The sequence below is a fragment of the Saimiri boliviensis genome, chromosome 8 (assembly GCF_048565385.1).
Source record: "Saimiri boliviensis isolate mSaiBol1 chromosome 8, mSaiBol1.pri, whole genome shotgun sequence".
NCBI classification, from domain to species: domain Eukaryota; kingdom Metazoa; phylum Chordata; class Mammalia; order Primates; family Cebidae; genus Saimiri; species Saimiri boliviensis.
In genome coordinates this window covers 127,129,918-127,156,481 of record NC_133456.1, presented here as the reverse complement: position 1 = coordinate 127,156,481, position 26,564 = coordinate 127,129,918, and the positions used below count along the sequence as shown (strand labels likewise).

Below are 26,564 nucleotides of genomic sequence, written 5' to 3'. Positions count from 1 at the left end.
TGGGCATGGTGGCGCACGCCCGTAGTCCCAGATTCTCGGGAGGCTGAGGCAGGAGAATTGCTTGAACCCAGGAGACGGAGGTTGCGGTGAGCTGAGATCGCGTCATTGCACTCCAGCCTGGGTAACAAGAGCGAAACTCCGTCTCAAAAAAAAAAAACAGAAAGAAAAAAGAAAAACATTAAGATGGATCAATTTCTTCTTGGAAAAGTTTTACCTTGCGGTAAGAAGCAGTCTGAAAGAGCTAGAGCATGTTCAACGGAAGGGTCTGGCCCCACCGTCAGACTGAGGCCTGCCGGGGACCAGCTGTGGAGGGCCAGGGAGCAGCTCCTCTTGGCAGCTCAACTGTCCTATCTGTAAAATAAGCATCTCTACAGTCTGAGGTTCTTGAGGTCCTTGATGCTCTAAACAGCCTGGGATTCTGTGAAGGCATCCTCTTCTCATAATCAACAAAAATAGCTTATTCATTTTCCAGTTCTAAAGACATCTATTCTGTCTTCTATATTAAAACTCTAAGTGATCATTCTCCAGAATCTAGAGTATATAAAAATATACAAGAAACTCCAGTAAACATCCATCATTGTGAAATCTCTTTTCCAACAAATGTCCTCTTAATGAGCACGATTCATTAAATGTCTGGGGACTAAGCCACCAACAAGTTCAACTAAACTACCTACTGACTTCAAAAGGAACATATGCCCACCACGTGCGGTGGCTCATGACTGTAATCCCAGCACTGTGTGAAGGTGAGGCAGGATGATCACTTAAGCCCAGGAGTTCCAGATCAACCTGAGCAACATGCCAAGACACTGTATGCACAAAAAATTTAAAAATTTGGCCAGGTATGGTACACCTGTGGTCCCAGCTGTTTGGGAGGCTGAAGCGGAAGGACTGCTGGAGACTGAGAGATCAAGGCTGCAGTGAGCCATGACCCCGCCACTGCACTCCAGCCCAGGTGAGAGTGAGACCCTAGCTCAAAAAAGAAAGAAAAAAGGAACATATGGCCATTCCAGCCTGGATCTTTCAGAAGCAAATTCCCCTGTGCCTGCCCTGGCCATACCGGCCTCTGCCCCACCGCCCCGTGCCCCACCGCCCCATCGCACCACCCCCTTCGCCAGTCTTGCCCCCTCGCTAATCAGGCAGAGCCTATTTGCTAACTTTCCCTGACCACATGCTCCGCCATCCAGGGGACTCTGGTCTCCCTTCTTCCCCCACACTGTATTGTAATCCCTTATTTGCAGCCGTTTCACCCAACATTATGTCCTTAAGAGCAAGGTCCAAAAATGTTGATCTCTGTATTCCCAGCACTCAGCAGGGAGGCTGGAGCGCAGAGCTTGGACTGACCAATCAATGGTTGTTGACCTACTGAAGAACTGAACCTAGAACTCCCACAGGGGGCATCTAATTCTCACATTTCTAGAAAATGGCCCCCTGCTCAGAGCTACCATATTTGTGGAGCACCTACAATGGCTGTGGCTCTAAGCCTAGACATTGCAGGCACTAGCAGAATTTCTATCAGCCAACTACTTACCTAGTGAACTCTGTTTTCTCTCCAACACCTTCTCTGTGGATGAAGAGAACACATTCTACAAACACTTCAAGGAGATACAGCCACTTGCTACAAATGTTAGCTTAACAGGAAAGGAAAGGAACTCCACTAACTTCTCAGCTTGCTTAGTCCCTTGCAGTACTAGCACTGTGTTTCTATAACCTCTACTATAGCAAGAATGTCAAACTAAGAACTGACACCACTCTTGAACTCTGAAAAAAAAATTAAATATAGCTTTACAATCAGTTTTTCAGCCACTGTCACCCCATACAGTGACCTCACCATCAGCATTAACACTTCAATGGAATAAAACAAGTGAACTGAAGGCAAAAACATCATATGCCAGACATCTTAAAATACTTGAAAAGTAGGTAGATCACTTATACACTCAGAAGCAAACAAAACAATGTGGCTAACCCAACTTAGAGCTCAGTGACTGCTCCCACCACAAAATGGCTAAATTCAACCACCAGACTGTATAATAAATGGCTCCCTGCAATATTAGGCTGAAGACATTCAGGAGGAGCACCAGTTTTTGCAAAGAGAATGTGATTTCAGGCTTATTACAAATACTCTCCCTACATATACAACATCCTAATAATTAGCTAGTTACCGTTTTACTGAAAGAGTTTCTGTAAGGGTATCTCATAAGAAGTAATGTTGTTCATCTTGTTTCAATGGTTTTATATACTTAAAATAAAAATTCTTAAAATATTCTGTAAGCAGCCAGGTGCGGTAGTTCCCGCCTGCAATCCCAGCACTTTGAGAGGCCAAGGCGGGCAGATCATAGGTAAGGAGTTTGAGACCAGCCTGGCCAATGCGGTGAAACCCTGTCTCTACTGAAAATACAAAAAATTCACTGGCCATGGTGGTGCGCACCTGTAGTCCCAGCTACTCAGGAGGCTGAGGCAGAAGAATCGCTTGAACCCGGGAGGCAAAAGTTGCAGTGAGCCAAGATCACACCACTGCACTCCAGCCTGGGTGACAGAGAGAGACTCTGTCTCAAAAAAAAAAAAAAAAAAAAAAAAAAATTTGTAAGCATTTAATTTTCCTTGTTTCAGAAATACATCCCTGCTCTCCACAAACTAAACACCCACTAGGTAAGTAGTATAAAATACATTTTGCCATATTTTTATTTTGTGCAGCAAGCTTTCTACATGAGTTGCATCTAAAAACAGCTGACAGAACTAAAGAACATATTTAAGTTGGGTTAGCCTGACCTTCCCTGAGAGGCCTCCTATTTTAGGAAAGTAGGCATATACTGAGCTTGTTTAAACTTCAGAATCACTCTGAATACGATACTTAAAGTCATTTTAAAAGACCACAGAATACTTAGAGAACACAAAGAAAGTAACCAAGGTTTGGTGGCTTCACCTAACTTGACCTGAAGAGTTCACCTTCCATGTTACTTCCAGATGTGCCATACGAACAGAGGAGGTTCACTCTCACAACTCCAAATAATCTTTCTGCCTATGCAAACACTGATAGAAGCCCCAACAATCACAGTGCAGAGGCCTTTTTAATCCTATGGTAATGACTCAGGCAGTCCCCTTGAGCTCTGTAACTGCAGTGCTGAAAACCACCTCTTTTGAAAGCGCTTATTCATTAGAATAGCTATTCTCTTATAACGATAACTTTCCTTTTTTTTTTTTTTTTTTTTTTTGAGATAGAGTCTTGCTCTGTCACCAGGCACCAGGCTGGAGTGCAGTGGCGCAATCTCGGCTCACTGCAATTTCTGCCTCCTGGGTTCAAGCAATTCTTCTGCCTCAGCCTCCCAAGTAGCTGGGACTACAGGTGCACGCCACCACGTCCAGCTAACTTTTTTGTATTTTTTAGTAAAGATGGGGTTTCACCGTGTTGGCCAGGATGGTTTCAATCTCTTGACCTCATGATCCATCCGCCTGGGTGTCCCAAAGTGCTGGGATTGCAGGTGTGAGCCACCGCGCCCGGCCTATAATGATAACTTTCCTAACAAAAGTTATGTGCTATATAGGCAGAGCAAGAGTTGAGTAAATACTTTTAAACCTCAGACTTGGAAGACACTTTCAATTTCTCAAGAATAACTTCCATTTGTATGTTTATAAACATGCTTGCTTCTAAGGAACTGACATTTTTGGTCCAAATATTCTTAGAGACAACGTTTGTCAGGAATACTGTGTCACCACATTCTTTGGAGGTTCCTTCATTTAGACAAGCTGCAAATCAAGACCTGAATTTCTAAACCTCTATTTCAAGAAGCCCACACTGCCATTTCCTCAATCAAGCAGCAGTGTACTTGACTAATGGAAGTGACTCTTGAGATCAAATAATGTAAATGCTCATCACTATTTTTCCTCAACAGTGCAACAGAGATGAAAAAAACAACAAGGGTTTTTCTCCCCTTCAGAGTTTTCTACTAAGGATGTCCTTCAATACCAGACCCCTGAATCAAATGCCTATTCGGTTCACCACCTATGGGGTGGGGTGGGGCAGGTCATCATGCTGCAGCTGAGATTTCAAACAGTCCACAAAGACATAAAACCAATTCAGCACCTGAACCAAGCTATTTTCTACACACTGTCAGAAAGTGTAGTCAGATTAGAGCTTTAGAGACTCTTAACCGTCATTCCATTTACATATTCCTCATCAGAATAGACTCTCAAGAAAAAGTCCACTGTGAGTACTCATAAAATATGAAACACACAAATACAAAACTAGCTAATGTGAAAAGTGAGTAAGAAATGAAACTGCTGGATAAAAGAAGAAAAATGTACTACCCTTTCAGTACGATATACAATGACAAAAAGGAAGGAAAAAAGGCAAAAAATTAAGTGAATTATGAATCTGAGGTGAAATTACATAACTTCCAAGCGCACACAGAAAGCTACCCCACCAACCACTGTCAGAACAGTGGGCAATGTCTTTCCTGTCAACCGTAACATTAGGAGCACCACCTTAGAACCTAATGTTAGTGTTAGTTCTAAGGGGTTAAAAGGAACAAGACAGCCCTTTGGAAAGCTGGAGGAGAAGGCACAGGGAGCTCATTCACATCAAAGTCTGATGCTAATGGTAACCCTGGAGCTGTGCAACCCCTGGAGTCTGTGAAGTCCTCCCTGAGGGCATGATGTGTGCCAGTGACAGATACAAAGAAAGCAGAACCACTACAAGTTACTCTACTAAATTTCTCTTTCACCTGGAACCCTAGAGCCTACAGGGCACTGATTTTCAGAGGGAGTAGAGGAGTTGCCCTCTCAGGGGAGGTTTCATTTGGCCATATCTAGAAACATTTTTTATTGTTATGGGGGGGTGCTGTTGCTGCTGCTGGCATGGCATCTGGTGGGCAGAGGCGGGATTCTGCAATGGTCAGGGCTAAACATCCCGCTAATGTCAGCAGTGCTGGGAGGGCGAAACCCTGCTGCAGCTTCCTTAACAACTCCTGCTTTATTGAAGGTGCCCTTGGATTTCACACCAAGAAGTGAGACTGCAAATACACATTCACATGTGAATATGACTAATCAAGAAAGAAATCCACTTACGAAAACGAGCTTGGGAAACAGAACACTAAGAAGTATATCGCCACTGTCCTTCCCTGGTGGGCATCAATACCGGAGTTATTGATGTTTCAAACCATCATGTTTCAAACCATGTTAAACCAGACAAAGAGGGCAGGGAAGTGCACTCGTCTGAGGCCTTGACCATCCACCTGCCACCTCCACAGTGAAGACACAGAAGCAGTCTGAGGTCGTGGGAGAGCAGATAGCAAGAAGAGGCTCTGCTGTGTCCGCAAGCAGAGGGGAGGCAGCTGGCTTCTCCTGGCAGGCTGCTCACACACCTACACTGTCCCTTCTTTGACTCACCTGGCTGAGCTCTCCTTCCAGAGATGCCCTTCATTCTTGCCTCTAGAGCCATCCCTCAGTGTCTGGGGGGGACTGGTTCCAGGATCCCTGCAGATACCAAAACCCAAGCAAGCTCAGTTCCCACAGTCCACCCTGTGGAAGCTGATGACATACGAAAAGGCGGCCCGATACTGACATCCCGAGAACACGGCATTTTCAACCTGGGTTAGCTGGAAAATCTTCACATGGAAGTGCACCCTCCCAGCTGAAGCTCGTGTTGTTCAGGGGTCACTGGATTCTGGTCACAATGCTGCCTTACAAAATATCCTGGATAGAAGAGCAAGGTTCATATTCAAAAAAACCCAACTTACGTTTCAACAAATGTTCCTCTCAGAATATCAGTTCCGTGAAAGAAGGAAACTGCGTCCACATTCAGACCATCCCTGACTGAGAATCACTGCCATGCTAGCTGTCCAGCCCGAGACATTCTCCAGCGCACAGCACAGAGGGACATAAACGTCGCCAAGAATAAAAGCACCCGAACTCCTTCTGGCTGCCTGCTGCTGACCTCTCAGGGCCCTGCCAGGCTTCCACAGCCCTTCTGCCTTGCAATGTGGTCCTCCCTGACTCCGGGTCCCACCCTGGAAGGGGGCTCCCGCTCATCACCTCTGCTCACATCTTCCACTTCCAACACCCAGAGGCTGCAGGTAGCTTCATACTTTGAGTGACGAGGTCGTATCCTTGTGCTTCAGAAGAGAACTAGACCAACAGCCAAGTGCGCCTGCAGAGCACACACGGTAGAGACCTGTGGCCTATCGGAGCCAACAATCTTCCCCGGAAGGCACCGGTTCGCAAAGCAAGAGCATGTTCTAGCCCTCAAACAGACCCTCTGTGGTCATACCTAGCGTCATCTTTTCTGAACAGCAGGCTTGCTAGGCTTCCCCCCGACTCCCTACACACCACCAAATAGGAGAAATGGCAAATCAGACATCAGACTTATCTTACAGAAAAGTGGGAGTCGAACATTTGCTAATATTAAAGTGAATAACAACTTGTTATCTCTTCAATAGCATCAACTTTGGCTTTCAGAAGATAGAAGGCAATCTCTCATGCTATATAAACCACTTATCGCTTTGCAAGCAAAAGAGCAGCAAGCACTACATGGTAAAATAACAGTCTGCAGCTTAAGGGAAAAAAGGCTATGAAAAAATAAGATTATCCCTATTAACTGACAAAAGTCACATTCACTGTAAATGAAAGGAATCCTTGATAAAATGTGTGTGTCTGAAATTTTTGAAACTGGATTGAACACAGCATCATGACTTCTTTCTCCTCCAGGACTTCTGCAGCACACACAGACAAGGAGTCATAAAACCTGGACTTTTAAACAACTACACAAAGTCTACAAACCTATCGTGAGAACCAGAAATAATGTCAAGGATTGTTATCATTGCACTAACTGGAATAAGTGTATCCAATAAAATCCTGAAAGTCAATTAAAATACTAAGATCCTGTAATCATTAATGGACAAAATTCTAAATTTGGAGTGAAATCATCTCTTGAGAAGCAAAAAACAGACCTACCTCATCCTTCCCACCCATGCACTAATTTCTCCGATTCATGTTAAATTTGCAGTGTGAGACAAGGAGTTTATCAAACATAAACAAAATATCCTTAATAAGTTCTCTTTTTCCTTATTGCCCACCAAGAACAGAAGCATCCACCCAAAGTAAAGAATTTGCTTACAAAATGTTGTAAGTACTGCACTCACAGTTTTGAAACATATAGCTATATTACATAGGAACTCCCATGCAGAGTATTTCCTAGTCAGCCTTCACAGTCAGAAGGTCTATAATCAGAGGCATCCAAAATAGAAATGACTTGCATTTCGCCACCCAACTGGGATTTCTGCAAAGCTCACAAAGCAAACTGGCACGGATGTGATTGTAGCTGCTAACAATTCTCTTTACTGTGCCCAGCTGTACTTCTCTCGGTACCAGGAGCCAGCTGACATGTCTAAGCTGCTCGTACATCTCTGCTGAGCAAGCCGGTCACATTCGCCATACCCAGTGAAGCCCCACTATACATCCCCAACGGGAGATAATGTGTCTGAAGCCCCACTATACATCCCCAACGGGAGACAATGTGTCTGAAGCCCCACTATACATCCCCAACGGGAGACAATGTGCCTGAAGCCCCACTATACATCCCGAACGGGAGACAATGTGCCTGAAGCCCCACTATACATCCCCAACGGGAGACAATGTGCCTGAAGCCCCACTATACATCCCCAACGGGAGACAATGTGCCTGAAGCCCCACTATACATCCCCAACGGGAGACAATGTGCCTGAAGCCCCACTATACATTCCCAAAGGGAGATAATGTGCCTGAAGCCCCACTATACATCCCCAGTGGGGATGAACGGGTCTGAAATGGCACTGAGGTAATTTTTAACGAAAGTAGTATTGACTATGGGAGACTAGACTCACCCCAGAGTTGTTACCATGGCCCAGAACATTTTAGAATTTCCTTTACGAAACTGCCTCTCAGATCAGTTTTTAAACCATACTAAAAAACGAAAACAAAAAAGTTTCTTTACAAACTAACAGGGCCAGGCGTGGTGGCTCACATCTATAATCCCAGCACTTTGGGAGGCCAAGGCAGGCGGATGGCTTGAGCATCCGCTGGGCAACATGGCGAAACCGCATCTCTACAAAAAATATGAAAATTAGCCGGGCATGGTAGCATGTGCCTGCAGTACCAGCTACTCGGGAGGCTGAGGTGGGAGAATCACTTAGGCCCGGGAGGCGGAGGTTGCAGTGAGCTGAGATCACACCACTGCACTCCAGTCTGGGCAACAGAGCAAAACCTGTCTTAAAAAAAAATAAAACCTCATTTATAGAATTTCCATCTTCTGACAAAGGTGAAAAAAAGAGATTTACAGGTTTTCCACTTATCTACTTGAAAAGCAACCTTCTGGCAAGGCAACAAAAAGCAGTCTGGAGTTGGCCAATCCCTGAAATGACCTCTCCTGCCAGAGTCATCAAGACACTGTGCAGGCAAAATCTTGCTGATTTGTGGGATCCACCATTTTGAGCTGCCAGGCTGACATGCTCAATTTTAGCTTTAGCACACCCTTCTCTCCGAGCTGGCAGATAGCAAGGAAGCCCCTAGAAAAAGTAAAGGGAGACAGAGCCTAGCAACAGCTACCAGCAGCACACAGAGCCAAGAGCGGGAAAGGAAAGGTGGGTGGGGTATCTTCTGAGCTCCCTGCAACTGTGGGTCTGAACAGACTCCTTTCCTAAAAGAAATAAGAACAAACAGCCCCAATAACCTGCTGAGCATTGCTCGACCTTATTATTTCAGGTCACCAACTACCCTTTATTAAAAACAGTATTTTAATATAATAAAGCAGATTTATGCATACCTCAAAACCCCATTCTTTAAATGAATGAATGAGCAAGCAAGCCAGTAAGTAAGTAAATAAATAAGCAAGCCAGCCAGCCCTGGCTTCAGCTCGCACCTAAAGGTAAATGCTGACATTCCTAGGAACGTGGTTCTGGAGACACAGCGGACAGCCTGGGTGGGCTCCATCACCCCTAGGAGTCAGGGAAAGCTTCTTCAAATACTCATCCCACTGCTCCTATGTGGCACCACACTGATTTGAGAAAGATGCAACTCAGAAGAGTAATGAATGTGAGAAACAGTACTTCTATTGCAAATCCTACAGCCAGCAAGCATCCCACTCAAAGGTCAGACAGCCCTATATAACCTCACCCTACCCAACTCTAAAATTAGTTATGTTCTGGGACTGCCTCGAAGCCTGCTTTGACGTCTTTGTTAAGGTAAGCCCTTTAGCTTCCAGCTTCTCTGGCTATGGACAGTCTAAACACAATTAAGTGTGGATCTTGGAGCACACTGATGTAATACAAGAAAATCAATATGAGTGCCACATTCGTAATGACGTCAGTTCATCTAGTACTTTGCGGCTTATTAAGCATTTTACCCTCATTTGGACCCTTACAGGACTACCTCAATGTGTAAGGCAAGGAAGTAATTTTAAGCACATTTTTTAAGCAGAAGAGGAAGGTGAGGGTCAGCAGGACAGAGGCCCCTCAGTAAAAGCGGAGCCACATCTGGAACACAGGTCTTCCCGTTATGAAGCCTCTTTCCTTTGCCCTCCCCTACACTTCCCAGAGCCGGGAGCACGCCCTATAAACCCCCTGAAAAGAGCCCTCTCTGACCTTATCCTCCTTGAGCCTCACCTTTCTTCAGGAAAGACAGGCTAGAATAATGCTGAGAATCAGAGAAGAAATGGTCTCCTGACCAAGTCTCCCAGCAAAAAACTACTCAGCATCTTAAGACGACGAGAAATGCTGCAGGGAAAGTGAACTCTCCCCTTCTTCGAGCTACAACTGGAAATACTACCGAAAGGATGAGGGGCTTACATCAACTGTCATTGTTGGGCACCTACCCTCGTGGCCCAGCATTGAATCATGGAAGGATTCATACTTTGAAGCATGACCAGCGATACTGTCAATAGCCCTCTTGTGAAAAATACCACTGTCTCCTTAAAGTCAATCCAATGTGACAAGCTTGAAGCCAATTCTCTGACCCTATGTGATTAGAACAGAATTTCAAAGCTGCTCACATATCCTGCTTCTTCCTGTTTTTTTGGTTCTGCCTCTTCCCGGATAGAAATAAATTTGATCCTTGCATTAGTTTCACCTAGCCAGAAATATAAAAGCAAGACCATCATGCCAGGCACAGTGGCTCACGCCTGTAATCCCAGCACTTTGGGAGGCAGAGGCGGGTAGATCACCTGAGGTCAGGAGTTCCAGATCAGCCAGGCCAACACAGTGAAATCCCGTCTACTAAAAATACAAAAATTAGCCAAGCATGGTGGTGCATGCCTGTAGTCACAGCTACTCAAGAGGATGAGGCAGGAAAATCACTTGAACCCAGGAGGTGGATGTTGCAGTGAGCCAAGATGGCACCACTGCACTCCGGCCTGGGCAATAAGAGCAAAACTCCACCTCAATTTAAATAAAAAAATAAAATAAAGACCATCAGCTTTGTAGAGGAGGGTAAGAAGGTAAGAAAATTCACCACTTCACTGAATTACGTAATTTTCATCCCTCTCAAAAAGCAGGCAGGAGGGGCCGGGCTTGGTGGCTCACACCTATAATCCCAGCATTGTGGGAGGCCAAGGCAAGTGGATCATTTCATGTCAGGAGTTCAAGACCAGCCTGGCCAACATGGTGAAACCCCATCTCTGCTAAAAATACAAAAATTGGCCTGGTGGTACTGATGTGCGCCTGTAATCCTAGCTACTCTGGAGGCTAAGGCAGGAGAGTCACTTGAGCCTGAGAGGTGGAGGTTGCAGTGAGTCGAGATCTTGCCACTGCACTCCAGCCTCGGCGAGAGAGTGAAACTTTAGCAGGAAGGAAAGTAAAAGTCTTAATCACAAAATATTGCTAGCCAAAAGCATACAGGCAGTAACCGTAAATCTCTTGAAACAAAGTGGGCTGGGCCAGGCACCAGGAGGTCCAGAGTCTAGATATACATCATTTTCTAATTAGCTGTCACAGGGCAGTTGAGGTACGGAGGCAAACTGACAGCAGACTGAACCCCAGCTGCCACTAACAAAGTGAGGAACCTTCCACAAATGTCTTAACCTTTAAGGCTCAATTTCTTCACCTAGAAAAATGGGGAGAATGATGAGAAGACTAAGAAAGATAACGCAGGTCAAGTAATTAACACTTCTTGGCCCAAAGTTAGCAGAGAAAATTCTACTACCATCATCCATGATCTGTATAACCTGGGCAAGAAACTGTACCTGAGATTCAGTCTTCTCACTTGTAAAATGGGGGTGTGAGAGCAAAGGCCTCCCTGATTCTAAATGAAAGCAGAATACATGAAACGTGAGTGAAGACAGGTCATGGAGCCAAGGTCAGTTCTACGGAGAAGGACTCTCTTGACAAATCTTCAAACTGCACCTCTCCACACTGCTAACTAATACAAAGTCACATGCTCGGTCAGAGTGTCTCCACACATCTTGCAGGCAGTGAGGCTGATAAGTCTTAGCCTGGAAAGAAAGTCTACAGGTACGTTCTGCCCACCAGGGCTGGTAATGTTAATGTGGGACCAAGATTCAAGAAAGAGTGCCGCAGAAGTGTGTTAAATAGACTGCAGACACTCGAGGAAGCCAAGAGCAATGCTGCAAGCTCATCCTACAGGAGGCACTCAGACTCTAAATTGCCCCTGTGTCTCCACCCTTCTAATGGCAAGTGTACTTTTGCTGCTTATCCCTCCACTGCTTGGGATGAGTCCCTGAGGCTTCTAGCTTCTCCGGCTATGGAGTCCAAACACTATGTCCGTATATCCGGTAAGACACTTCACATTTCAGACAAGAAAACCAATATAAGTGACTATGTTCATCACTGCAGATGTTCATCCAGTACTTTTTGGTTAACTAAGCATTTGAGTCTCAACTTGATCCATAAGGATGTGAGGCCACAGCTAAAGTCATTCACTGAAAGAAACACGGAAAAAAGTTTAAACATAGCACATTATTAAACAGATTCTCATTAGCCAGGGTTTCCTGTCAGCCTGATGTGTTTTCTCTTTTCTTTTGCTATGCTTTAAAACATTTAAGTTTCATTTCAGGACTTCACCCTATCTGCTACCTCTCAGGTTAACCCACAAACAAAGGCAAAACGTTTCATACCCACGCTACTTTCATTATCACAAGTCCTCTTCATTCTCTCCTTCCCTCCTGTTTCCCCTCACCCAATAAACACACAAAATGATGTTCTCACTCACATTCTTCAGTGGTTGGTTTCACCCAACAAATTCATTCAACAAACACTTAAAAACAGTATCTTCAAGGAATCAGGTGCTACTCTAGGAACCTGGGTTACATTGGTGAACCAAACAATAAATGTTCTATTGGAACTTACATAGCAGGTGAAGGCAGCTATTAGATATGTTTATACTTATATAGTATGTCATGAGGTGACAGGGAATAAAGAAGCAGGAGTCAGGGAATGTGTACTGTGATTGCCAGTGGGCGGCAGGAAGGATGTTTCAAGGGGCTGATTGCCTGAAAAGGTAAGGCTTGAACCAAGGCTGCAGGCAATGAAGGGACTCGGCCAAGAGGGCACACGGAGAACAGAGGAAGAGAATGGGGGTGGAAGTTGGTATCTGGTACGTTCCAGAAGAGCAGGGAGGGAGGCCAATGTGGCCGGAATGAGCATGCAGGCAGGCAGATCACAAAGGGTCCTGGAAACCACTGTAAGGCTTTTACCTGTGCAATGAGAAGTCGCTGCCATTTTTGAGTGAAAGAATAAGAAGTTAAAGCTTTTTAAAGGATCTCAGCCATGGCTGTTGTGTTGAGAACAGACTGGAGCAGGCGAGGGTGAAGTAGGGAGACCGAGTGGGCTGGGAGAGACAGTAGCTGCTAAGATCTTCAGAAGAGCAGCAGCAGAGGTGTTGAGAGCGGTCAGCGACTGCATGTATTCCGACGACCCAGAGCCACACCTTCCTAGCAGATAGGATACAGGACGAGGGAGAAACTGAGTTGTCAAGGATGACAAGTAAGCCATAAGAATGAAAAGAATGAAGTTGCCATCAACCATTTTGAAGTAAAACCCTACCAGGACACTATGGCACAGCTGTTGTAAGTGTCCTGATTTATCTGGTCTCCTCACATTTTAAATTCTCTTTAGACCCTCCCTCCCTTTTTCCTCCCACAGAAATAATCTAATCATGGAAGTCTGGACTGAGTAACTGTTGCAGACAGAAGAGTTTCTCTTTGAGAAAGTATGGATACGAAATGACAACAGACACCCTATCCAAGAAGGCAACCCCAGACTAGCTAACGTTTGATGGCTAAGTCAAGCAACAATGGGAAGTTCCCATTTAACACGTATTGGTTGTGTGACTCTGGACAAGTCATTTCTCCTCTCAATGCCTCATTTTTTTGTCTTAAAGTAAGGATAATACTACCCATAGGGTTACTGTGAGTTCTAAGTGAATGAACAGAATCCAAGTACTTAGAGTGGCAGCTGGTGCAGCTGGTACAGAGTAATATATAGGTTGCAATTATTACTATCATTTTTTTTCCTAAAGAATTGTTCTGAAAATTACTATCATTATTGGTATGTATTGTCGTTTTTTCTCAATCTCTGAATGATTTTATAAGAAATAACACCTGGGGAGCATGAGTCTAATATCAGTTTCAAAAACATGAATAACCTAACACTAAGATACACTAAGTACAAAGACACATTAACTTGCCAGTAAGCACCATAGAATCCTAAGTGCCCAGACACTAAAATTGCCACTGAAATTCTATAGGACAAATATTACCCCTTCGTGTGCCTGGTGGCAGGGGGAGAAAACATGGATACATATTTTGTATCTCTGTGATTTAAAGACACTAACCTATTACAGAGACCCATGAACTTCTCCAAACCTTTCTACATCAGCTGGGTGGTATGTATTTCAGGACATACAGAGAATGGTACTTGTGTACTTCAGCTTTTGATATATACTAGAATTAATAATTCTTTTCATTTATTTATTTATTTATTTATTTTTAAGAGATGAGGTTTCACCATATTGGCCAGGCCAGTCTTGAACTCCTGACCTCAGGTAATCCACCCACCTCAGCCTCCCAAAGTGCTGGGATTACAGGCGTGGGCCACCACGCCCGGCCTAGAAGCAATAATTCTTATAGTTTTAAAATGTTCACTAATAACCTAACAATCAATACAACTCAGTTGAAATACATACAGATACAGATAGGCAAATACAGACATATAGATGTATGTATATGCCATATATATGTCCATATGTCTATATTTGCCTGTCTGTATGTGTACACACACACACACACACACACACACACACAAATTTAGCTAAAATCTGTTCTCTTCTCTTAACCTCTAATAATGAATTGCTACCAAAAATGTCCCTGAACGGCAGGTAACACTTCCAAGATTTGCCCAGCCAGCAATTCTCAGCCCTACCTGCATCTCAGAATCACCTTGGAGAGATTTAATTAAACATATTAATAGCAATGTCCAACACTAGATTTCTGGTTTAACTGAACCCAATGTCGAGAACTGCCAGCTGGGTCAATACTAGAAGTATTATTTACTGAATTTGAGAGACAGACGGTTAATTAGTATTTTGGGGTTTAAAGTAGCATTATCATATTTACTGGGATCTGAGATGAGAGGGCACCCCACGCCTAGATTGGAAACCTGCCCTATAGTCTCTCAAACTATCCTGAATCTCCAAACCAGTCTTCCAAATGTTCTCTCGAAAATACCTGATGACTGAAACTTAAGTTTTATTTGAAATGAAAGAACACACAATATTATTTCACTGTACTCTGGCAAAATCATACTAAGCCTTAGTGCCAAATACCTGAATACAATTATTTTTTCCATCTTGTGTCCATACAATAGTTAAAATAACTGTATGCAGGCTGGCTCTAAGAAATGTGAATCTGCTTCTGTTTTTTTGTTGTTTTTTTTTTCTCTTTTTTCCTGATCCATCATTCAAAATAATTTTTGAATTATTTTTTATGCACAACATAAAAAAGAAATTTACTGCACAACATAAAGCAGAAATTATTTACAAATGTTTTCACCTGTCAACATTGTATAGGACTGAGTAATGGCTTTCTGTAATCAACTCACTCATTTTACTCCTCCCTTTAAAGTGCAATATTTACTGAATGTTTATTATATGTTAGACTTTTCTTTCAGGTGCTAGAGGCTGTGAAAGTGATTGAGATAGATGGGGCCTTCATCCTTCTAGATGCCTTTAAATGCATAAATTTAAGAAGAAAGTATGGCTGTAGTTCAAAGCCATCTAATGAGTATGTTAAAAATAATGGAAATCTAAAATAACAACACTAGAAATGTCATATGGAACCATAATTTACTAAGCGCGTACTAGAAACTGGACTGTTAGTCCCTTTCTACATGACACTTATCTAATAAAGATGCTCTCCTAAAAAGACGAAATTACCATTTAGAAGAAATCACACGAAGACAAACGAGATAAATATTTCCTTTAGCAGAGTTTAAATATGGCCTTTCCACAGTAGAGAGAACATTCCATCGTAAAGACGACAGAAAAGAATTACGAAGTTGTGTCCGTTCATTGACACAAAAATTTTTCCGTATTAGTTCAGCTAGATTAATTATGAGAAGACGTTTCGGTTAAAAAAAAAATCACGTCATAAAAAGGTATTTCCAATCTCAAACCTTTTAAGTTGAAAACTCTGTCAACGATATTTTAAGCTTGATGCTTAATGATGACATCCCTCTGCGGATATCACTGGGCCACGGTGCTAATAAATATGTCGCCAAACCAATAAAACAAAACATTACTGGGTGCAGTCATTACTCTTAACTTCCCTTTTGCAAACTCCAGTCCAACCAAAAGTGTGGACGAAGCCCCAGTTATGAATTTCCAGATAAATCAGAAATTCACAGGACTGCAACTCGAGTCCAAGCAAAAACTGTGTGACTTAACCCAAAGGCGTCTGACCATCTTTTAAAGAGCATTCTCGGGAGACGCGATTTGCCTCTAACCCTGGAACCGCCAGCCCCCACCAAAAAAAAAAAAAAAAAAAACTTTTTAAGGAGAACGGGAACGGAGGCCCGTCAAGCGGAGTCCATGTGTAAGGCTCCGGGGAACTGCCTTCAGTCAGCACGGCTCTGCAACGCCGGGTTGGAGGCAGCGCGATTCCCCAACGGGAACCCACTCCCCGCGCTTCCGCAGGACGCGCCGCGCGCAGCTCGGCTCGGGGCTCGGCCCGGCAGCGCCTGGAACCCCGGGCTTCCGCGCCGCCCCCCGCGACCCGCGACCCGCGACCCGCGACCCGCGACCCGCGACCCGCGACCCGCGCCCCGCGCGCGCACACCCGCCCCGGCGCCGCGGGCCTGCGAAGTTTCCGCGGCCGCTCACTGGGGACCGCGCGGCGGGGGCGGCGGGGGCGGCGGGGGCGGCGCGGGCGGCGGGGGCGGCGCGCTCACCGTCGATGTTCTCGCGGTCGCTGATGTGCTGCAGGTTGCAGCCCGTGTCCTCGCGGCTCAGGTCCGTGTCCGGCCGGTAGGACTCCAGCCGGGAGTGCGCATTCCTCCGGAGCTTGGGGCTGGACGACACGCAGCACGAGGTCGTGTTCCCCATCTTCGGCGGCCCCCGACTCCGGCTGCGCTCCTGTTCTCCCCGACCCCGGGCGCGGGGCGCGGGCGGGCGCGGGGCGCGGGCGGCGGGGGCGGAGGGGGAGTCCCGCCCGCCCGCCGCCGCGGGAGGGGGCGGAAGCCGCGGCCGGCCGCCGGGTCAGCAGCGGCGGCGGCGGCGGGGCCTCGCCATGGGCGGCGGCGGCGGCGGCGACGAGCGGGCGGCGGCCCCGGCTCCCCCTCGGCCGGCCTATCCGCGGCGGAGGAGCGCTCGGGTCCGCGCGACTGCGGCCGCCGCGCCTACCTCACCCCGCCGCGGCCATGGCGGGCGGCGCCGCGCAGGCCGCCTCCCCCCGCGCTTCCCAGTCAGCGTCCGCTTCCCCGGCGGCGGCGGCGGCGGCGGCGGCGGCGGTCTCGGCAAGAGGTTCCGGTTCAAGCCGGGGGCACGCGAGTCCGCGCCAGGCAACGGGGCGAGCCGGCGAGTGCGCAGGCAGCGGGCGTGGGCGCGGCCCGGGAGGATGCAAGCGGCCCTCCCCGCGGCGGCGCGCGCCCCCTCGCGCATTCCCCGCCCCGCCCCCTCGCGCACTCTCCGCCCCGCCCCCTCGCGCATGCCCCGCCCCCTCGCGCATGCCCCGCCCCCTCGCGCATGCCCCGCCCCGCCCCTCGCGCATGCCCCGCCCCCTCGCGCATGCCCCGCCCCGCCCCTTCCCTCTGCCCTGGAAGCACATCTGCGGCCCGCGGGCCGGGGCGGCGCGGCCCTGTGCGGTGTGCGGTCGCCCCCCCGGGCCGCGGGAGTCGTCGGCGGGAGCTCGGCGTCCGCCTTCTCCACTCCCCGCGCCAACGGGACGGGGCCTAGCGCGGGGTGCGAGCGGCGTCCCCGGGGCCCGCAGCGGGCGGGAGCGCGGCCGAGGCCGGGTGGAGGTCGGGCCCTGAGCGCTGAGGCTGCGCCTGCCTCTCCGAGACCGGGCTGGCTCTTTTGTTCCCTCTTCCTTTTCTAACGGATTTCTTTAGAGATCGGATTTCGCTCTGTCGCCCAGGCTGGAGGGCAGTGGCGCGACCTCGGCTCACTGCAGTCTCGAACTCCTGTGCTCAAGCGATTCTCCCGCCTCAGCCTCCAAAGTAGTCGGGACTACGGGCTGGCGCCACGCCCGGCTAAGGTAGGGGCGCACTGTGTGTGTGTGTGTGTGTGTGTGTGTCCCCACGCCCGGCTAAGGTAGGGGCGCACTGTGTGTGTGTGTGTGTGTGTGTGTCCCCACGCCCGGCTAAGGTAGGGGCGCACGTGTGTGTGTGTGTGTGTGTCCCCACGCCCGGCTAAGGTAGGGGCGCACGTGTGTGTGTGTGTGTGTGTGTGTGTCCCCACGCCCGGCTAAGGTAGGGGCGCACGTGTGTGTGTGTGTGTGTGTCCCCACGCCCGGCTAAGGTAGGGGCGCACGTGTGTGTGTGTGTGTGTGTGTGTGTGTCCCCACGCCCGGCTAAGGTAGGGGCGCACGTGTGTGTGTGTGTGTGTGTGTGTGTCCCCACGCCCGGCTAAGGTAGGGGCGCACGTGTGTGTGTGTGTGTGTGTCCCCACGCCCGGCTAAGGTAGGGGCGCACGTGTGTGTGTGTGTGTGTGTCCCCACGCCCGGCTAAGGTAGGGGCGCACGTGTGTGTGTGTGTGTGTGTCCCCACGCCCGGCTAAGGTAGGGGCGCACGTGTGTGTGTGTGTGTGTGTGTGTCCCCACGCCCGGCTAAGGTAGGGGCGCACGTGTGTGTGTGTGTGTGTGTCCCCACGCCCGGCTAAGGTAGAGGCGCACGTGTGTGTGTGTCTGTGTGTGTCCTCACGCCCGGCTAAGGTAGGGGCGCACCTGTGTGTGTGTGTGTGTGTGTCCCCACGCCCGGCTAAGGTAGGGGCGCACGTGTGTGTGTGTGTGTGTGTGTGTCCCCACGCCCGGCTAAGGTAGGGGCGCACGTGTGTGTGTGTGTGTGTCCCCACGCCCGGCTAAGGTAGGGGCGCACGTGTGTGTGTGTCTGTGTGTGTGTGTCCTCACGCCCGGCTAAGGTAGGGGCGCACGTGTGTGTGTGTGTGTGTGTGTGTGTCCTCACGCCCGGCTAAGGTAGGGGCGCACCTGTGTGTGTGTGTGTGTGTGTCCCCACGCCCGGCTAAGGTAGGGGCGCACGTGTGTGTGTGTGTGTGTGTGTCCCCACGCCCGGCTAAGGTAGGGGCGCACGTGTGTGTGTGTGTGTGTGTCCCCACGCCCGGCTAAGGTAGGGGCGCACGTGTGTGTGTGTGTGTGTGTGTGTGTCCCCACGCCCGGCTAAGGTAGGGGCGCACGTGTGTGTGTGTGTGTGTGTCCCCACGCCCGGCTAAGGTAGGGGCGCACGTGTGTGTGTGTGTGTGTGTGTGTGTGTCCCCACGCCCGGCTAAGGTAGGGGCGCACGTGTGTGTGTGTGTGTGTGTGTGTGTGTCCCCACGCCCGGCTAAGGTAGGGGCGCACGTGTGTGTGTGTGTGTGTGTCCCCACGCCCGGCTAAGGTAGGGGCGCACGTGTGTGTGTGTGTGTGTGTCCCCACGCCCGGCTAAGGTAGGGGCGCACGTGTGTGTGTGTGTGTGTGTCCCCACGCCCGGCTAAGGTAGGGGCGCACGTGTGTGTGTGTGTGTGTGTGTGTCCCCACGCCCGGCTAAGGTAGGGGCGCACGTGTGTGTGTGTGTGTGTGTCCCCACGCCCGGCTAAGGTAGAGGCGCACGTGTGTGTGTGTCTGTGTGTGTCCTCACGCCCGGCTAAGGTAGGGGCGCACCTGTGTGTGTGTGTGTGTGTGTCCCCACGCCCGGCTAAGGTAGGGGCGCACGTGTGTGTGTGTGTGTGTGTGTGTGTCCCCACGCCCGGCTAAGGTAGGGGCGCACGTGTGTGTGTGTGTGTGTCCCCACGCCCGGCTAAGGTAGGGGCGCACGTGTGTGTGTGTCTGTGTGTGTGTGTCCTCACGCCCGGCTAAGGTAGGGGCGCACGTGTGTGTGTGTGTGTGTGTGTGTGTCCTCACGCCCGGCTAAGGTAGGGGCGCACCTGTGTGTGTGTGTGTGTGTGTCCCCACGCCCGGCTAAGGTAGGGGCGCACGTGTGTGTGTGTGTGTGTGTGTCCCCACGCCCGGCTAAGGTAGGGGCGCACGTGTGTGTGTGTGTGTGTGTCCCCACGCCCGGCTAAGGTAGGGGCGCACGTGTGTGTGTGTGTGTGTGTGTGTGTCCCCACGCCCGGCTAAGGTAGGGGCGCACGTGTGTGTGTGTGTGTGTGTCCCCACGCCCGGCTAAGGTAGGGGCGCACGTGTGTGTGTGTGTGTGTGTGTGTCCCCACGCCCGGCTAAGGTAGGGGCGCACGTGTGTGTGTGTGTGTGTGTCCCCACGCCCGGCTAAGGTAGAGGCGCACGTGTGTGTGTGTCTGTGTGTGTCCTCACGCCCGGCTAAGGTAGGGGCGCACCTGTGTGTGTGTGTGTGTGTGTCCCCACGCCCGGCTAAGGTAGGGGCGCACGTGTGTGTGTGTGTGTGTGTGTGTGTCCCCACGCCCGGCTAAGGTAGGGGCGCACGTGTGTGTGTGTGTGTGTGTCCCCACGCCCGGCTAAGGTAGGGGCGCACGTGTGTGTGTGTCTGTGTGTGTGTGTCCTCACGCCCGGCTAAGGTAGGGGCGCACGTGTGTGTGTGTGTGTGTGTGTGTGTCCTCACGCCCGGCTAAGGTAGGGGCGCACCTGTGTGTGTGTGTGTGTGTGTCCCCACGCCCGGCTAAGGTAGGGGCGCACGTGTGTGTGTGTGTGTGTGTGTGTCCCCACGCCCGGCTAAGGTAGGGGCGCACGTGTGTGTGTGTGTGTGTGTCCCCACGCCCGGCTAAGGTAGGGGCGCACGTGTGTGTGTGTGTGTGTGTGTGTGTGTGTCCCCACGCCCGGCTAAGGTAGGGGCGCACGTGTGTGTGTGTGTGTGTCCCCACGCCCGGCTAAGGTAGGGGCGCACGTGTGTGTGTGTGTGTGTGTGTGTCCCCACGCCCGGCTAAGGTAGGGGCGCACGTGTGTGTGTGTGTGTGTGTCCCCACGCCCGGCTAAGGTAGGGGCGCACGTGTGTGTGTGTGTGTGTGTGTGTGTCCCCACGCCCGGCTAAGGTAGGGGCGCACGTGTGTGTGTGTGTGTGTGTGTGTGTCCCCACGCCCGGCTAAGGTAGGGGCGCACGTGTGTGTGTGTGTGTGTGTCCCCACGCCCGGCTAAGGTAGGGGCGCACGTGTGTGTGTGTGTGTGTGTCCCCACGCCCGGCTAAGGTAGGGGCGCACGTGTGTGTGTGTGTGTGTGTCCCCACGCCCGGCTAAGGTAGGGGCGCACGTGTGTGTGTGTGTGTGTGTGTGTCCCCACGCCCGGCTAAGGTAGGGGCGCACGTGTGTGTGTGTGTGTGTGTGTGTGTCCCCACGCCCGGCTAAGGTAGAGGCGCACGTGTGTGTGTGTGTGTGTGTCCCCACGCCCGGCTAAGGTAGGGGCGCGCGTGTGTGTGTGTGTGTGTGTCCCCACGCCCGGCTAAGGTAGGGGCGCACGTGTGTGTGTGTGTGTGTGTCCCCACGCCCGGCTAAGGTAGGGGCGCACGTGTGTGTGTGTGTGTGTGTGTCCCCACGCCCGGCTAAGGTAGGGGCGCACTGTGTGTGTGTGTGTGTGTGTCCCCACGCCCGGCTAAGGTAGGGGCGCACGTGTGTGTGTCTGTGTGTGTCCTCACGCCCGGCTAAGGTAGGGGCGCACCTGTGTGTGTGTGTGTGTGTGTCCCCACGCCCGGCTAAGGTAGGGGCGCACGTGTGTGTGTGTGTGTGTGTGTGTCCCCACGCCCGGCTAAGGTAGGGGCGCACGTGTGTGTGTGTGTGTGTGTGTGTGTGTCCCCACGCCCGGCTAAGGTAGGGGCGCACGTGTGTGTGTGTGTGTGTCCCCACGCCCGGCTAAGGTAGGGGCGCACGTGTGTGTGTGTGTGTGTCCCCACGCCCGGCTAAGGTAGGGGCGCACGTGTGTGTGTGTGTGTCCCCACGCCCGGCTAAGGTAGGGGCGCACGTGTGTGTGTGTGTGTGTGTCCCCACGCCCGGCTAAGGTAGGGGCGCACGTGTGTGTGTGTGTGTGTGTCCCCACGCCCGGCTAAGGTAGGGGCGCACGTGTGTGTGTGTGTGTGTGTGTGTGTCCCCACGCCCGGCTAAGGTAGGGGCGCACGTGTGTGTGTGTGTGTGTGTGTGTCCCCACGCCCGGCTAAGGTAGAGGCGCACGTGTGTGTGTGTGTGTGTGTGTGTGTGTGTCTCCACCCCCGCCCGGCTAAGGTAGGGGCGCACGTGTGTGTGTGTGTGTGTGTGTGTCCCCACGCCCGGCTAAGGTAGGGGCGCACGTGTGTGTGTGTGTGTGTGTGTGTGTGTCCCCACGCCCGGCTAAGGTAGAGGCGCACGTGTGTGTGTGTGTGTGTGTCCCCACGCCCGGCTAAGGTAGGGGCGCGCGTGTGTGTGTGTGTGTGTGTGTCCCCACGCCCGGCTAAGGTAGGGGCGCACGTGTGTGTGTGTGTGTGTGTCCCCCCGCCCGGCTAAGGTAGGGGCGCGCGTGTGTGTGTGTGTGTGTGTCCCCACGCCCGGCTAAGGTAGGGGCGCACGTGTGTGTGTGTGTGTGTGTGTCCCCACGCCCGGCTAAGGTAGGGGCGCACGTGTGTCTGTGTGTGTGTGTGTGTGTGTACCCACGCCCGGCTAAGGTAGGGACGCACGTGTGTGTGTGTGTCTCCGCCCACGCCCAGCTAAGGTAGGGGCGCACGTGTGTGTGTGTCTGTGTGTGTCCCCACGCCCGGCTAAGGTAGGGGCGCACGTGTGTCTGTGTGTGTGTCCCCACGCCCGGCTAAGGTAGGGGCGCACGTGTGTCTGTGTGTGTGTGTGTGTGTGTCCCCACGCCCGGCTAAGGTAGGGGCGCACGTGTGTGTGTGTGTGTGTCTTTGTGTCCCCACGCCCGGCTAAGGTAGGGGCGCACGTGTGTCTGTGTGTGTGTGTGTGTGTGTCCCCACGCCCGGCTAAGGTAGGGGCGCACGTGTGTGTGTGTGTGTCTGTGTGTGTCCCCACGCCCGGCTAAGGTAGGGGCGCACTGTGTGTGTGTGTGTGTGTGTGTGTGTCCCCACGCCCGGCTAAGGTAGGGGCGCGCGTGTGTGTGTGTGTGTGTGTGTCCCCACGCCCGGCTAAGGTAGGGGCGCACGTGTGTGTGTGTGTGTGTCCCCACGCCCGGCTAAGGTAGGGGCGCACGTGTGTGTGTGTGTGTGTGTGTGTCCCCACGCCCGGCTAAGGTAGGGGCGCGCGTGTGTGTGTGTGTGTGTGTCCCCACGCCCGGCTAAGGTAGGGGCGCACGTGTGTGTGTGTGTGTGTGTGTCCCCACGCCCGGCTAAGGTAGGGGCGCACGTGTGTGTGTGTGTGTGTGTCCCCACGCCCGGCTAAGGTAGGGGCGCACGTGTGTGTGTGTGTGTGTGTCCCCACGCCCGGCTAAGGTAGGGGCGCACGTGTGTGTGTGTGTGTGTGTGTCCCCACGCCCGGCTAAGGTAGGGGCGCACGTGTGTGTGTGTGTGTGTGTCCCCACGCCCGGCTAAGGTAGGGGCGCACGTGTGTGTGTGTGTGTGTGTGTGTCCCCACGCCCGGCTAAGGTAGGGGCGCACGTGTGTGTGTGTGTGTGTGTGTGTCCCCACGCCCGGCTAAGGTAGGGGCGCACGTGTGTGTGTGTGTGTGTCCCCACGCCCGGCTAAGGTAGGGGCGCACGTGTGTGTGTGTGTGTGTGTGTGTCCCCACGCCCGGCTAAGGTAGGGGCGCACGTGTGTGTGTGTGTGTGTGTGTCCCCACGCCCGGCTAAGGTAGGGGCGCGTGTGTGTGTGTGTGTGTGTGTGTACCCACGCCCGGCTAAGGTAGGGGCGCACGTGTGTGTGTGTGTGTGTGTGTGTCCCCACGCCCGGCTAAGGTAGGGGCGCACGTGTGTGTGTGTGTGTGTGTCCCCACGCCCGGCTAAGGTAGGGGCGCGTGTGTGTGTGTGTGTGTGTGTCCCCACGCCCGGCTAAGGTAGGGGCGCACGTGTGTGTGTGTGTGTGTGTGTGTCCCCACGCCCGGCTAAGGTAGGGGCGCACGTGTGTGTGTGTGTGTGTGTGTGTCCCCACGCCCGGCTAAGGTAGGGGCGCACGTGTGTCTGTGTGTGTGTGTGTGTGTGTACCCACGCCCGGCTAAGGTAGGGGCGCACGTGTGTGTGTGTGTGTCTCCGCCCACGCCCAGCTAAGGTAGGGGCGCACGTGTGTGTGTGTCTGTGTGTGTCCCCACGCCCGGCTAAGGTAGGGGCGCACGTGTGTGTGTGTGTGTGTGTCCCCACGCCCGGCTAAGGTAGGGGCGCACGTGTGTGTGTGTGTGTGTGTCCCCACGCCCGGCTAAGGTAGGGGCGCACGTGTGTCTGTGTGTGTGTGTGTGTGTGTCCCCACGCCCGGCTAAGGTAGGGGCGCACGTGTGTGTGTGTGTGTGTCTGTGTGTGTCCCCACGCCCGGCTAAGGTAGGGGCGCACTGTGTGTGTGTGTGTGTGTGTGTACCCACGCCCGGCTAAGGTAGGGGCGCACGTGTGTGTGTGTGTGTGTGTGTCTGTGTGTGTCCCCACGCCCGGCTAAGGTAGGGGCGCACGTGTGTCTGTGTGTGTGTGTGTGTGTGTCCCCACGCCCGGCTAAGGTAGGGGCGCACGTGTGTGTGTGTGTGTGTCTGTGTGTGTCCCCACGCCCGGCTAAGGTAGGGGCGCACTGTGTGTGTGTCTGTGTGTGTGTGTACCCACGCCCGGCTAAGGTAGGGGCGCACGTGTTTGTGTGTCTGTGTGTGTGTGTGTGTCTCCACCCCCGCCCGGCTAAGGTAGGGGCGCACGTGTGTGTGTGTGTGTGTGTGTGTGTCCCCACGCCCGGCTAAGGTAGGGGCGCACGTGTGTGTGTGTGTGTGTGTGTGTGTCCCCACGCCCGGCTAAGGTAGGGGCGCACGTGTGTGTGTGTCTGTGTGTGTGTGTGTGTGTGTCCCCACGCCCGGCTAAGGTAGGGGCGCACGTGTTTGTGTGTCTGTGTGTGTGTGTGTGTCTCCACCCCCGCCCGGCTAAGGTAGGGGCGCACGTGTGTGTGTGTGTGTGTGTGTGTCCCCACGCCCGGCTAAGGTAGGGGCGCACGTGTGTGTGTGTGTGTGTGTCCCCACGCCCGGCTAAGGTAGGGGCGCACGTGTGTGTGTGTGTGTGTGTCCCCACGCCCGGCTAAGGTAGGGGCGCACGTGTGTGTGTGTGTGTCTGTGTGTGTGTCTCCACCCACGCCCGGCTAAGGTAGGGGCGCACGTGTGTGTGTGTGTGTGTGTGTGTCTCCGCCCACGCCCGGCTAAGGTAGGGGCGCACGTGTGTGTGTGTCTGTGTGTGTGTCTGTGTGTGTCCCCACGCCCGGCTAAGGTAGGGGCGCACGTGTGTGTGTGTGTGTCTCCGCCCACGCCCAGCTAAGGTAGGGGCGCACGTGTGTGTGTGTCTGTGTGTGTCCCCACGCCCTAAGGTAGGGGCGCACGTGTGTGTGTGTGTGTGTGTGTGGTGTGTGTGTGTGTCTCCACAGTAGCTAAACGATTCCCTTTGTGTATGTGAAGGTAGAATGTGTATGTGTCTTCGTGTGTCTCCAAAGTAACTAAATGATGCTCCCTCCTCAGCCTCCAAAGTAGCTGGGACTACAGGCTCACGCCACCACGCCCGGCTAAGGTAGGGGTGTGGGAGTGTGTGTGTGTGTGTATGTGTATGTGTGTCTCCAAAGTAGCTAAGGTAGGGGTGTGTGTGTGTTAACTTTTTGTAAGGAAGGCAGGCATCTCATAGCCCAGGCTGGTACGGAATTCCTGGCTTCAAGCAATCCTCCCATCTCTGTCTCCCATGGGATTACAGGCATGGGCCAAGGCACCGGCCTTTTTTCTTCTATTTGTTTATTTATGTATTTGGTAAGCATTTAAAAGCAGCTGGGCCTTGATTTGGGAGTTCTCTCTTCTGCTGTATTTCGAGCTTTGCCGAGGACTTGATGATAATCTTGTTTTAAGCCCTGAAATAAATCTTGGGGTCCCAGAGCTATTTTAATGTTGATTCGCTGTGGAGTGTTTTGAGTTCCTTGGAAGTTAACGTGAGGTGGAGAACTGAGTTAACACAACTCAACAACTGCCCCTGTTTTGCCTTTAGAATGCCGTCAGGTTTTTCGCTTTGGGAACAAGTTAACTTAGGCCAGTTGACTAGGATCAAGGTGTGTGAACGAGCCTGGCTCAGAGAAAAGTCCAGTAAATGTTGGTTCGAATTCCCTCCCAAAGCCCACAATGCCAGCCATCCCTGACTTTTCTTGCCTTTGTTGGAAAGAACGTGGAGTGCAGAAACAGCCTTCCCACCCTTTATTCCAAACAGGTCCTAAAGGAGTCATGAGCAGAGGTCGGAGGGGGGCTGGGAGTGTTGTGGAACTAGTTCTTGAAAAAAAAAAAAAAAAAGCACAACTATCTTAATTTTATATGTGAGGAAACTGAGGCCCAGAGAGATGAAATCATGCCTTCTTCAGATCTCAGCACCTGTTAGTGACAAATCCAGGTACTAAAGGGAAGAGAAGGAATAAGGGACTTGTATTTAGCATCAGCAGTGTGTGGCCATCTTGTGAAAGGCTTTATAAACATTTCATTTAATTCTCTGCATCTAGCCACTTTTTAACCTGTTCTTTCTCTCCTTCTCACAGGACTGTTTGTACATTTATTAGTCCATATTTTTATTTTATTTTTATTTTTTTTCTCAATTCCTTCAGCATAGTCCATATTTTTAAAAGCTCCGTCCTCTCAACTGTATCAATGCTATTCGTTAGGGTAAGTGACAGTTGTCCCTGGAAAATAAATGGCTGCAAAGTGGTCATGCTGACGAGATGAGAGAAGTAGTATCAAAGGGAAGTTCTGAAGAATGACAGCCCTGGAGAGGGTGGGTAGACAACCGCAGTACAAGAGTGCCCTTCTGAGGCTGT

At 51.5% G+C, this 26,564-nt stretch overlaps 1 protein-coding gene and 1 long non-coding RNA gene across 10 annotated transcripts in view; one reads left to right on the top strand and one right to left on the bottom strand.

Annotated features, from left to right (window-relative positions):
• CCNY (cyclin Y) overlaps positions 1–16,679 on the bottom strand; it is a 204,719-nt gene extending 188,040 nt beyond the window's left edge. Inside the window, exon 1 of the mRNA XM_039478748.2 lies at positions 16,425–16,679. Within this exon, the coding sequence (XP_039334682.1) occupies positions 16,425–16,578 (154 nt within the window). The 5' untranslated portion in view covers positions 16,579–16,679. The remainder of the gene's footprint in view (positions 1–16,424) is intronic.
• A 600-nt stretch (positions 16,680–17,279) lies between these two features.
• Positions 17,280–26,564, top strand: part of LOC141585485 (uncharacterized) — a 39,900-nt gene continuing 30,615 nt past the window's right edge. For 5 of the 9 annotated variants that reach the window (XR_012519044.1, XR_012519046.1, XR_012519042.1 and 2 more), the window contains exon 1: positions 17,280–25,291. This is a non-coding gene — a long non-coding RNA (uncharacterized LOC141585485). The remainder of the gene's footprint in view (positions 25,292–26,564) is intronic. The other 4 variants (XR_012519047.1, XR_012519043.1, XR_012519040.1 and 1 more) reach the window with 4 other exon arrangements.